This window comes from Blennius ocellaris (genome assembly GCF_963422515.1).
Source record: "Blennius ocellaris genome assembly, chromosome: 8".
Taxonomy (NCBI): Eukaryota; Metazoa; Chordata; class Actinopteri; order Blenniiformes; family Blenniidae; genus Blennius; species Blennius ocellaris.
Window position 1 is genome coordinate 27,817,285 of NC_137657.1, and position 12,945 is coordinate 27,830,229.

The 12,945-nt window shown below is 49.6% G+C and overlaps 1 protein-coding gene across 1 annotated transcript in view; it reads left to right on the forward strand.

The window, feature by feature from the left end:
• Positions 1 to 12,945, forward strand: part of LOC308133039 (protein Aster-A-like) — a 31,514-nt gene that overhangs the window by 9,144 nt on the left and 9,425 nt on the right. The window contains 10 exon segments of the mRNA XM_080500301.1: positions 7,323 to 7,581; positions 8,423 to 8,443; positions 8,544 to 8,628; positions 9,507 to 9,610; positions 9,697 to 9,792; positions 10,033 to 10,113; positions 11,085 to 11,203; positions 12,368 to 12,503; positions 12,505 to 12,627; positions 12,713 to 12,881. Coding sequence (XP_080356427.1) covers positions 7,323 to 7,581; positions 8,423 to 8,443; positions 8,544 to 8,628; positions 9,507 to 9,610; positions 9,697 to 9,792; positions 10,033 to 10,113; positions 11,085 to 11,203; positions 12,368 to 12,503; positions 12,505 to 12,627; positions 12,713 to 12,881 — 1,193 coding nt within the window.

The window sequence follows — 12,945 nt, forward strand, 5'->3', positions numbered from 1 at the left end:
TCCAGGTTTCACACTATTTAAAAAAGAAATTTGGAAATACTTTTTTTCTGTATTTACTTGATTCCTGTTGATAAAACTTTGATGAGAAAGACTTTATATTGTTAATAGAGGCTACAGAGTTTCACATTTTAACATTTCCGGGTGGTGGTGTGACTCCAGATTTTTTCAAAAGAAAAAAGTGTTCCTTGGTTCAAAAAAGGTTGAAAAACAAACGTTGGCTTGTCAGAAATGTCCCGGTTTCCCGGTCTGACAGGTGAATTCTCATTACTGGGGAAAATGCCTGGTGCTTTCATGAGTGACCTGGAAGTGGGAACTTTTCCTTCCGAAATGACTCGACGGATTGAGCGGGGAAGTGGGAAGTGGGAACTTTTCCTTTCCGAAACGACTCGACGGATCAAGCGGGAAGTGGGAACTTTTCCTTCCGAAATGACTCGACGGATTGAGCGGGGAAGCGGGAAGTGGGAACTTTTCCCACTGCGTGATTAGCGGGAGGGTTCGCCCTCCTTCTCCTCCTCCTCCTCCTCCTCCTCCTCCTCCTCCTCCTCCTCCTCCTCCTCCTCCTCCTCCTCCTCCTCCTCCTCCTCCTGTCCCGGACTCTGTGGGACGTTTCTGTCCCGTCAACGTTAATCAATAACTGTATTCTGGACTTTTTCCCCGTCGCTCTTGAACGCACCACTGCACTCGATGTGCGTTTTTTTTCCCTCCAAGGCGTCACGCCGTCGCCCTCGACTCCGGAATGAAACCGGCGTCGATCAAACCGGCGAGGCTGAACCGCGGCGCTCGGCGGGTTCACTCCGGCCCAAACTGTTGATTTTAACCCTTTAATCTCCACATTGAGCTCCTGAGAACGAGTCTGGTATGGAGTGTAAACAAAGAGAGCCGAGGACAAAACCCAGAGCGCAGGGGGGGGGAGGGAGGGAGGGAGGGAGAGGGGGGAGGGGGGGAGGGGGGCACCACCACCACGCCTCTAATCCTGCCTCTGAGCGATGACATCACGGCCAGCCAACGAGAGCAGGCCCCTCGTCCGATGATGTCACGGCCGTCCAATGGGGCGCGGCAGTGTGTGGCTCTGCGGCGGGCCGTAGAGGGCAGGCAGAGGGCGGCTCTCCGTGTGAACAGCTGGGACACACACACACACACACACACACACACACACACACACACACACAGTTTCTCCAGCATCAGTCGCGGCTAATAGTCATTTCATTCAACAGTCACTTGACTGCAGCGGGACTAAACCTCATTAGCGCCACACGAACGTCCCTGAATGTGTTTAACATCTCGTCCCCCCCCCCCATCCCCCCCCACCCCCCCCCCCTCCATTCAATTAGCATTAGCATCTAGTGCGCGCGGCCTCAGACGGAGTGTCGCTCGCTCCTTGACATTTTCCTCAGCTTGTCCTTCGAGTCTATAAAACGTTAGCGACGGCGTGTTGAAGCCCTCAGGTGTGGCTAAACGTTTCGCGCGCCTGGCGTTCGGCTACGCTCACATTCAAAATGGAGGAAGGATGTTTTTCCCGCCGTAGATGAGCTCCCGCTGCACGTGGAGTTGCTTACACGTGTCTGAAAAGTGTTTTGGCGCCGTGAGCAAACTTGGCTACGCGTTTGAAAGGAGAAAACCAGGTTTGACCGCGAAGTCTCCCGAGGCTACCGCGACGGCGTCACGCCGACACGTTGCGTTCGTTTAGATTAGTTCCTTTTCCTGTGCGACTGCTTTGACGTGGAGAAATCGTCGGCTGTCTGACTCTGCGTTTTAGTGCTATTTAGCGTTAGCGTCACGGTCACCAGAAGAGAAGCTCGTCTCATAAATCTGCTCGAGCCGCCGTGACGACTTTTTTGCTAAAGTGTCACGGCGGGTTTGTGAACCGGAGCAGCTTCACGTCGGGTGGTTTTGTTGCATAACGGCGGGAAAAATCTCCCGCCGGGTCGGACCTGGACTTCACCTGCCAACAGGGTTCTGCACTGCAGGAACCAGGTCTGACGGGACCAGGACCAGGACCAGCTCTAAACGTGACGCAAAGGCACAGAAGTATTTATTTTATCAGTTGTAAAGTTATGTCAATATCAGATCTTAAATCAGCTCAGCCAATCACATCATCACCTTTGAATTATTTCTTTTCACAGCTGAAGTTTTTTTGTTTTTTTTAAGCTTCTAATCAATCAGAAAAAATGACCTGAGCTCATCTATAGTTCACTTGTCAGGTCTTGTCTCTCAAACTGACCTCGTCATTTCTAAAATGACCCATTTTACTGATTTTAGTTGATTTCACCAGAGTTTAAATGGACTTAGATAACGCGTGTGAGGGCCTGGGTGTTTTTACCGCGGGGAATCTGGAGAGCGTCTCCTCGTCCCTCCACGGATGTTTAGCTTCAGAACTATGCAGACTGAACGAGCCGTAACCCTCTCGTGGTGGTGTTGTTGGTTGAAACCCTGAGCTAGTGGGGTTAGCATTAGCGTTAGCGTTGGGGTCAGAGCAGCAGCGGCGTCTGGGTGGCTGCACCACCCATATCTGCTGAGCTGCCGTTGGAATTAGCATCTTAGCATGAGCATCATGTTCTCAGTGGGTCTGACACCGTGGTTAGCATTAGCATAGCGTTAAACATTAAAGGGCAGCCGCTGCTATTCCACGAGAGGCGGAGCTTCGTTAATCCCCAAACTAGCGCAACATGTCGCACTGTCACTAGCATTAGCCTGTATAGCGTTGGGTAGCATTAGCGTCGTTCCACTGAGACACTTCTTTTCAAAAATTCACAAGTCTGCATAGAGCTAGCCTCCTTTATAGAGCATCTTCCTCCTCTAACGTCAGATAAAGGATACAGATTCCTATTTTTTAATATATATATATATAAAGTGAGGATATAAACTGATGCGGTTGTTTAGTAAAATGTGTATTTTGATACGTTTTCACTTGGACTGATTTTTTTTTTTTTTTTTTTTTAAACTCTGCTCATCATTCGGGGGCCGTCAGTGAACCTCAGGGAAGCAGATTAGGCAGAATGATGGCGACGAGGCTCGGCTCAGGCCAGCCTGGATTATAACGTGGACTCTAATCCAGAGAAATGAGCAGGCAGATTAAAGGGTGGAGGGATTGGGTGGGGTCTGGACTCGGGCCAGGTGGAGGCGCTGCAGGCAGACGAGCGCCGGGAAACCGGGGGGGGGGGGGGGGGGGGGGGGAATCCAAAACCTTCAGTGAAATGTGTCGAATCGGCAGCGTTCAATCCGAAGACGTTCGGACGAACAAAGCTAATGCTAACTCGCTAAGCCGCTGAGCTTGCAGGGAACAACGTCCCTCATCTCACTGTGAGGCAGGAGGAGCATGCTGAAATAGTAACGGCGAACACGACAGCTTTGGATAACGCTAATGCTATCAGTTAGCCGTATGAGCGGGACGGAGAAAGAACGCAAGTTTGGCAGATTCTAACGCGAACGGTGGCGTAGTGAGCTTCGATGCTGATGGCTAATGGGGCTAGCAACACACGGAAAAAACTAGCTGCTTGAAATGTAAACGCCGACGTTGGTAGTGACAACGGCGGTACAGAACTGCTGCGTCATGATAATAATGCTTACGGAAGGCTAGTAGATCCTGAAAGGGAGTGAGCCAGCTGCTCTGCTAAAGCTAACGGTGTGCTAACTTTGCTAGTGGTAGGGGGACAAAGACAGACGGCAGCTCTGCTGAGGTTAAAGCTAACATAATGCTCTGCTAATGCTAACTGAAAAGCCTCCAGGTGATCAGCTATATTGGTTTTGTAACAAGTCTTTATTGAGCTGGAACGAGCGACTTGCTGCCCCACCTGCTGGTTCAAAGTGGTATTACGGCGCACGACACCACCGTTTCATATAACCACGGTTTTTTGCCCGGTCATCCGCGCGAAATTTTAAGAACGGGTTCCAGAGTGGGGGAAATTAGAAAACGCCGCCTCGGCTTTTGCCGTGTGGCCAGACGAGACGGCCCCGCCTCTCAACCCGACAACCCCGCCTCCCTCTCCGCGACGTGATTTGGCAACGCCAACGTGGCGGACTCCCGCCTCCGGGTGGCGCCGCAAGGAGCTGCTGGTGGATTTGTTCAATCAGAGTATTTTTTTTGTTGTTTTGACGTATTTCTGTGGCGGCGTTACAGCGCCACCTGCAGGCCTGGCGTATGGGCTACATCGTTTTTGTGAGTGGTTTTTATGTTGCCATGTGAACAAGGAACAATCCGATGACGGGCGAGAGAGAGAGAGAGAGAGAGAGATGGAACTGCTCAGTTTGAGTCTTGAGAGAAAAGACGGTCCCTCCCCCCTCCTCCTCCTCCTCCTCCTCCCCCCCCTCTTCCTCCTCCTCCTCCTCCCTGCACACAGATTACGGATGGGCGCAGAGCCGCAGCCCGTCCCCGGGTCCTGCATTCGGCACAGGCAGCAGCGGGTCAGTCCGGTACCGGTACCGGAGGAGGGGTAGGGGTTGGTGGGGGGGAGAGAGTGGAGAGGGAGTGTGTATCGCGGAGCGGCGGCGGCGGCGGCTCGGCGGGGAGGATGAGCTCGTTTTGAGGCGGAGAGCCGCGGACCGGGGCCGGGGAGCGTCCGTCCGTCCGTCCGTCCGTCTTCAGCCCGCAGCGCAGCGCCGCGGAGCGTCGCTCTTCTTTCTGGAACCTGAACGCCTCATGACATGTTCGAGTAAGAGCTCCCGATGGATGGATGGATGAATGAATGAACGGGTGAGCGGAGCTTCGTGCTCTGCGTGGCGGCGGCGGCTGCTGCTGTTGTTGTGTGCGGGACGAGCCGCGGTGCGGGTTTTTTTTTTTTTTTTTTTTTTTTTTTTTTACGCAACAGACGCGGTTCTAGTGTCTTTAACCTAGTGTGTGTGTGTGTGTGTGTGTGTGTGTGTGTGTGTGTGTGTGTGTGTGTGTGTGTGTGTGTGTGTGTGTGTGTGTGTGTGTGTGTGTGTGTGTGTGTGTGTGTGTGTGTGTGTGTGTGTGTGTGTGTGTGTCCGTCCATACCGCCTGTCGACCCCCCCCCCTCCCTCTCGCTCCCCAGGGGGTCCCTCCTGGTACTGTATTAGTACAGCAAACATTAATCCTTAAAACGTGTGAGAATGAATGAATGAATGGATGAATAATGAATAATGAAGCTGCTCTCTGAGACTCGGATCATTAAAATGCAGAACAGACGGCTTCTTTCCTTCAGACTTGAAAACAGTAACCGAGTCACTCAGTGCTTCTTATCCCATTTGAATAATAATTGGTTTATTTATTTACGCCGACACGTTGTTGTAAATGTCTTGCCTCTTATGACGCGTGTAGTTTTCTATATAGTCTTTCTTTATATGTGCTTTGGTTTTAATTCGGGATTTTAATCCAGCTTGTTATCGATTCACCGTCACGTGGCGCCTATTTATGTTTTCATCATGCCTCCATGTGTCATGATGTTAAAGCTGTTCATTCATTCATTCATTCATATAGTTTTATAAATGGTCAATTTAATAACGATGGGCAAAAACAAATAGAAAATAAAATTTTTGTATGGGTTTGAAGTTAGAAATTAATTATATATATATATATATATATATATATGTGTATATTCTTGCTGTTCTTTACTTTAATTAAATCATAACACTAATGGAGCTACAACCTGTGTTTATGACCATAAACATGTCCATGTACTTTTATTAGTATTTAATAAAAAACCCTTCCACTTACGATTTTAAAATATCACAAAATTCTCAATATTCCAGTTGTGTGCACTTTGTGAATTAAGTCATATTTTAAGTCTATTTATCACCATGTATTTCAGTGCAAGTCTCTTTAAATTCGTCAAGTTTAATTTGGCTAATTTGTCAGTAAAATGACTTTGGATGAGACAAACTTCCAGCTCTGGTATTTAGTGTTTTAAATGAATACGTGAGGCGGAGAGAGGAACGTTGACGTGTTTACAAAAGCAATCGCTTCAAGTAGGAAGCACAAACATTTTGTTGTGGGTGAGTTTACGTCAAGGTGGGCAACAGCACCCACTAGTGGACCGACGTGAAAACTACGTGGCTTTGGACCGCGAGTCGTGACACTCTGGAGGAATGTTTTTCAACCTTTTTTGAGCCAAGGAACATTTTTTTCTTGGGAAAAATCTGGAGTCACACCACCACCACCACCCGTAAATGTTAAAATGTGAAACTCTGTAGCCTCTATTAACAATATAAAGTCTTTCTCATCAAAGTTTTATCAACAGGAATCAAGTAAATACAGAAAAAAAAGTATTTCCCAATTTCTTTTTTTAATAGTGCCTCCCTCAGTGTGAAACCTGGACCTGATGGATGAAGAGCTGAGATCCTGGTTTTCAAAAACTTCTCCATCACTGTCACTGACACAGTACTTTGATACAAGATGGTAGCAGGAGGTGGAGATGAACCACACTGACGTCTGTCACTTTACATTTCACCGGCAAAGTTCTGTGCTGCCATCTAGTGGTGAAGAGTATTTATACATGATTACTCTGCAACACACTGTTGCTGTGAGAGCAAATGTTGTTTTTAGAAAAAAAATTTGAAATTGGATAATTTCCCACGACTCACCTGACGAGATCTGGAGGAAACACCAGTGGTTGGTAAACACTGCTCTGGAGGTGGAGCGTCTTTCATAGTGTCGTTTTTTTTGTTGTAAACGGACAAACAAGGCCTGACAACAGTTTTGTGTCTTTACTTGAAATGGTTGTGGCGTAAACTCAAGAGTCCGTGGAGAACCTGATGAAAGTAGAGCGGTTCTAGAAAGATCTGATGCCTTGATAAGACACCCCCCCCCCCCCCCGTTCCCCCCCCCCCCCCAGAGGGAGATTGAAGTAGACAGGTCCTGACCTGGTGGTCTGTTGTTGGTGGGCTCCGCTCTGATTGGACGCTGGTAAGCAGCTTTGAAGTCCTCGGCTGAGCGGATGGCGGCGGCCTGACGCGGCCTTCCCGCGGCGTGCTTTACGAACGTGACATCAAAGGCGTCGCGTGCTCCACATTTACAGCAGTGAAAAGTGTTCCCTGAACCCACCGTCTCTCTCTCTCTCTGTCTGTCTGTCTGTCTGTCTCTCTCTTTCTCTCTCTCTCTGTCTTTCTCTCTCTCTCTGTCTTTCTCTCTCTTTCTGTCTCTCTCTCTCTCTCTCTCTCTCTCTCTCGCTCTCTCTCTCTCTCTCTCTCTCTCCCTCTCTCCCCCTCGGTCTCTCTCTCTCTCTCTCTCTGTCTCTCACTCTCACTCTCTCTCTCTCTCTCTCTCTGTCTCTCTCTTTCTGTCTCTCTTTCTGTCTCTCTCTCACTCTCTCTCTCTCGCTCTCTCTCACTCTCTCACTCTCTCACTCTCTCTCTCTCTCTCGTTCCAGTACGGCCAGTAACTCTCCACGCAGCACCCCCGGCAGCTCCCCCTCCCTGCGGCGCAGGGTGCTGGGGGGTGGGCGAGCCAGCGAGGGTGAGGGAGGAGGAGGAGGAGGAGGAGGAGGAGGAGAGAAGAGCGGTGCAGGAGGAGGAGGTGGAGGAGGAGGAGGAGGAGGTGCAGACAGCCCCCTACCCTCCATCCCTTCTGCCTCCTCCCTCTCGTCTGCCTACCCACTCGCTTCTCGCCACTTCAGCCGCAATGCCAAGGTACACACACACACACACACACACACACACACACACACACACACACACACACACACACACACACACACCTTCCGTCGTATTTCTGTGTGTATTAGTAATATTTAGCTTCACCAACTAACGGTGGTCCGAGATATTTATGTTTTCGTCTGAGTGTATTTATTTATTGGTTTATATTTATTTTACCAACTTTTCGCAAAAACTGAATTACGTGAAACCGTCCGTGACGATTTCTCGTCACCCGAGGATCGATCGCTTAGATTTCGGGACGTTAAGCGGCTAATTGTTTCCGAATAAATCCCGACAAACCGCCGGGAAATGTTCCCATACAAAGCGGGTGGGAGAGGCGCTTTGTGGAGGAGATCAAAGGAGATCGTCGTCTGTTGCCATGGAGACGCTCCCAAGCTCGGCGTTTCACACGGTGACAAAGCTCCCGAATTAGCATCCATATGAGCGAGCGGCTTACGCGCTCGCGATGCTAACTCTGAGATCTGCCGTGTGTGTGTGTGTGTGTGTGTGTGTGTGTGTGTGTGTGTGTGTGTGTGTGTGTGTGTGTGTGTGTGTGTGTGTGTGTGTGTGTGTGTGTGTGTGTGTGTGTGTGTGTGTGTGTGTGTGTGTGTGTGTGTGTGTGTGACGTGCTGTTGAGTCAGTAATCATCAGTTTGACTCGGATGAGTAACACTGAAGCTGCGTCAGTTGTTTCTGACATGTTGCTGTTCGTTCTCAGTGTATGTACACACACACACACACACACACACACACACACACACACACACACACACACACACACACACACACAGACGTTCTTTCTCCTTCCCTCACACCTTCTTCCTCTCCTCCCACAGAAGATGCAGAGCTGGTACAATGTGAGTAACCGACTCTTTCTGGAACAACTAAATGATTCCCTGTGAGACGTTGGAGGACAACTCTTGAGTCCCTTCCCGTCTCGTCCCTGTCCTCACTCAGGTCCTCAGTCCCACCTACAAACAGAGGAACGAGGACTTCCGGAAGCTCTTCAAGAAGCTTCCCGACACGGAGCGACTCATCGTGGGTGAGCGACACAGAAACAACACATGAGGAGGAAGATGCTCTATAATCTGATGTCAGAGGAGGAAGATGCTCTATAATCTGATGTCAGAGGAGGAAGATGCTCTATAATGTGATGTTCGAGGAGGAAGATGCTCTATAATCTGGTGTTAGAGGAGGAAGATGCTCTAATCTGGATGTTAGAGGAGGAAGATGCTCTATAATGTGATGTTCGAGGAGGAAGATGCTCTATAATCTGGTGTTAGAGGAGGAAGATGCTCTATAATGTGATGTTCGAGGAGGAAGATGCTCTATAATCTGGTGTTAGAGGAGGAAGATGCTCTATAATCTGGATGGTAGAGGAGGAAGATGCTCTATAATCTGGATGGTAGAGGAGGAAGATGCTCTATAATCTGGATGGTAGAGGAGGAATATGCTCTATAATCTGGATGGTAGAGGAGGAAGATGCTCTATAATCTGGATGTTAGAGGAGGAAGATGGTCTATAATCTGATGTTAGAGGAGGAAGATGCTCTATAATGTGATGTTAGAGGAGGAAGATGCTCTATAATCTGATGTTAGCGGAGGAAGATGGTCTATAATCTGGATGTGAGAGGAGGAAGATGGTCTATAATGTGATGTTAGAGGAGGAAGATGCTCTATAATGTGATGTTCGAGGAGGAAGATGCTCTATAATCTGGATGTTAGAGGAGGAAGCTGCTCTATAATCTGGTGTTAGAGGAGGAAGATGCTCTATAATCTGGATGTCAGAGGAGGAAGATGCTCTATAATCTGGATGTCAGAGGAGGAAGATGCTCTATAATCTGGATGTGAGAGGAGGAAGATGGTCGGGGGTTGTTGGTGCCTCTCTGTAATTTGACCCCAGCGTCGTCTCGTCCTCCAGATTACTCGTGTGCCCTGCAGAAGGACATCCTGCTCCAGGGACGTCTCTACCTGTCTGAGAACTGGCTCTGCTTCTATAGCAACATCTTCCGCTGGGAGACCGCGGTGAGACACACACACACACACACACACACACACACACACACACACACACACACACACGGTCCGCCTCACGGCTGTGTTGTGTCCAGATCACCATCCTGCTGAAGGACGTCACCTCCATGACCAAAGAGAAGACGGCCAAGCTGATCCCCAACGCCATCCAGATCTGCACCGACGGCGACAAGGTGGGTGTCGGCACGGCGACCGGCAGTGGGCGTGGCCAGCAGAGTCGCTCTGTCTGGACGTGAAGCCGAGCTGATAGAACAAATCTGCTCCTCCGCAGTGGAAACTTCTCCGTCGGGTTTTGTTTGATGTGTAAACACGCACACACACACACACACACACACACACACACACACACACACGGAGTGCCATAGGCAGCAGATCACATCGTCCTCTCCTCCCCCCCTCCTCCCCCCCTCCAGCATTTCTTCACCTCGTTCGGAGCGAGAGATCGCAGCTTCATGATGCTCTTCCGCCTGTGGCAGAACGCACTGCTGGACAAGGTACGCCCTCTGCTGGCACATCAGGATTTAGTTTTTGTTTTTATTTTAGTTTATTTTAGTTTATTTTTATTCTAGTTTAGTTTGTGTTTTGTTTTGTTTTGTTTTGTTTTGTTTTATTTTATTTTATTTTATTTTATTTTATTTTATTTTATTTTATTTTGTTTTGTTTTGTTTTGTTTTGTTTTGTTTTGTTTTGTTTTGTTTTGTTTTGTTTTATTTTATTTTATTTTATTTTATTTTATTTTATTTTATTTTATTTTATTTTATTTTATTTTGTTTTGTTTTGTTTTGTTTTGTTTTGTTTTGTTTTGTTTTGTTTTGTTTTGTTTTGTTTTGTTTTGTTTTGTTTTAGTTTAGTTTAGTTTAGTTTAGTTTAGTTTAGTTTAGTTTAGTTTAGTTTAGTTTAGTTTAGTTTAGTTTAGTTTAGTTTAGTTTAGTTCTATTCTATTCTATTCTATTCTATTCTATTCTATTCTATTCTATTCTATTCTATTCTATTCTATTCTATTTATTTCTATTTATCTTATTTCAATACAGTGGACAATTAAAATAGACTAATGCTGATTTCCCTTGTGTGATTTTTTTTTTTTTTTAGGTTTTTAAAAGATGTTATTTCAAGTTGTGCACAAAACAAAATACTTATTCTAACTAAATTAAATCAGAAAAAAAACTAGCAAAATAAATTATATACTAGGAATAAGTCAATGATTAAATGGAAGACACAGTTTGGGTTCCGTTTCCACGACGACGTAGCTGGGAGACATTGACCACGCAACTTTTTAACTGTGTGTGTGTGTGTGTGTGTGTGTGTGTGTGTGTGTGTGTGTGTGTGTGTGTGTGTGTGTGTGTGTGTGTGTGTGTGTGTGTGTGTGTGTGTGTGTGTGTGTGTGTGTGTGTGTGTGTGTGTGTGTGTGTGTGTGTGTGTGTGTGTGTGTGTGTGTGTGTGTGTGTGTGTGTGTGTGTGTGTGTAGTCCCTGTCCCCCAGAGAGCTGTGGCACATCGTCCACCAGTGTTACGGTACAGAACTCGGACTCACCAGCGAAGACGACGACTACGTTTCCCCGACGGCCGAACACATGAACGGCTTACTGTGAGTGTCTCTGTCTGACCTGCTGCGTCAGCCAGCCAGCCAGCCAGCCAGTCAGTCAGCCAGCCAGCCAGCCAGCCAGCCAGCCAGCCAGCCAGCCAGCCAGCCAGTCAGTCAGTCAGTCAGTCAGTCAGTCAGTCAGTCAGTCAGTCAGTCAGTCAGTCAGTCAGTCAGTCAGTCAGTCAGTCAGTCAGTCAGTCAGTCAGTCAGTCAGTCAGCCAGCCAGTCAGTCAGTCAGTCAGTCAGTCAGTCAGTCAGTCAGTCAGTCAGTCAGTCAGTCAGTCAGTCAGTCAGTCAGTCAGTCAGTCAGTCAGTCAGTCAGTCAGTACTAGAATTAAACATCACAGTGACACCAGGACACACAGTAAGACGCTCCGTCACGTGTTGATGACTCCTGGTATTTCCCCTCCCTCTCTTCCTCCTCCTCCTCCTCTTCTTCCTCCTCCTCCTCCTCTTCCTCCTCCTCTTCTTCCTCTTCTTCCTCCCTCTCCTCCTCTTCCTACTCCTATTCCTCCTCTTCTTCCTCTTCTTCCTCTTCCTCCTCTTCTCTCCTTCTTCCTCTTCCTCCTCTTTTTCCTCCCCCTCCTCCTCTTCCTACTCCTCTTCCTCCTCCTCCCCCTCCCTCTCTTCCTCCTCTTCTTCCTCCCCTCTTCTTCCTCTTCTTCCTCCCCCTCCCTCTCTTCATCTTCCCCCCCCCTCCCCTCCCCCCTCCCCTCCCCCTCCCTCTCTTCCTCCTTTTCTTCCTCCTCTTCTTCCTCCCTCTCCCTCTCTTCCTCTTCCTCTTCTTCCTCCTCCTCCTCTTCCTCTCCCACCTCCCCCCCTCCTCTTCCTCCCCCTCCCCTCCCCCTCTCTCTCTTCCTCCTTTTCTTCCTCCCCCTCCCTCTTCCTCTTCCTCCTCCTCTTCCTCTCCCACCTCCCCCCCCTCCTCTTCCTCCCCCCTCCCCTCCCCCTCTCTCTCTTCCTCCTCCTCCTCTTCCTCTCCCACCTCCCCCCCTCCTCTTCCTCCCCCTCCCTCTTCCTCTTCCTCCTCCTCCTCTTCCTCTCCCACCTCACCCCCTCCTCTTCCTCCCCCTCCCCTCCCCCCTCTCTCTCTTCCTCCTTTTCTTCCTCCCCCCTCCCTCTTCCTCTTCCTCCTCCTCCTCTTCCTCTCCCCCCCCTCCCCCCCAGGCCAGGAGACGAGTCGATGTGTGTGTCCGACCTGCTGGATCTCAGCTCGGTGTCGGCCCCCTCCTCGGGCAGCTCCCCCCTCCCCCCCCTGCTGCTGCCCTGCGGCTCCTCGCCGCCGCCTCCCTCCGCCTCCTGCCCCGCCCATCGACGTTCCGGCGAGCCGCAGCCTCAGCGCCGACCCCCTGGACCCCAGCCCCCCCTGCTGGCACGGCTCGCTGCCCGGCTCTGGCTCCGCCCCCAGCTCGGCCGCCGCCTCCTTCGTGAGTTAGCGTCGCTCGCCCTCGTCGCTCATCGTCGCCTTCCTCCTCCGTCAAACCTTCCGACTCACTTCCCGTTTGCCCTCAGAGCCTGGAAGAGGGCGGGGACAGCCCGCCGGAGCCGGCCAATCACACGCTGCCGCCGCCGCCAACGCCGACCGCCGCCGCCAGCCTGGGGAACCTGTCGTCGACCGACATCGCCAACAACGACGAGCTGCCGACCGACCCCAGCAACTCGTCCGACACGCAGGAAGAGAGTAAGTCCACCAGCTGATCATTGATGATCTCATACTTCATCTCATTATTATATCATTATTATAT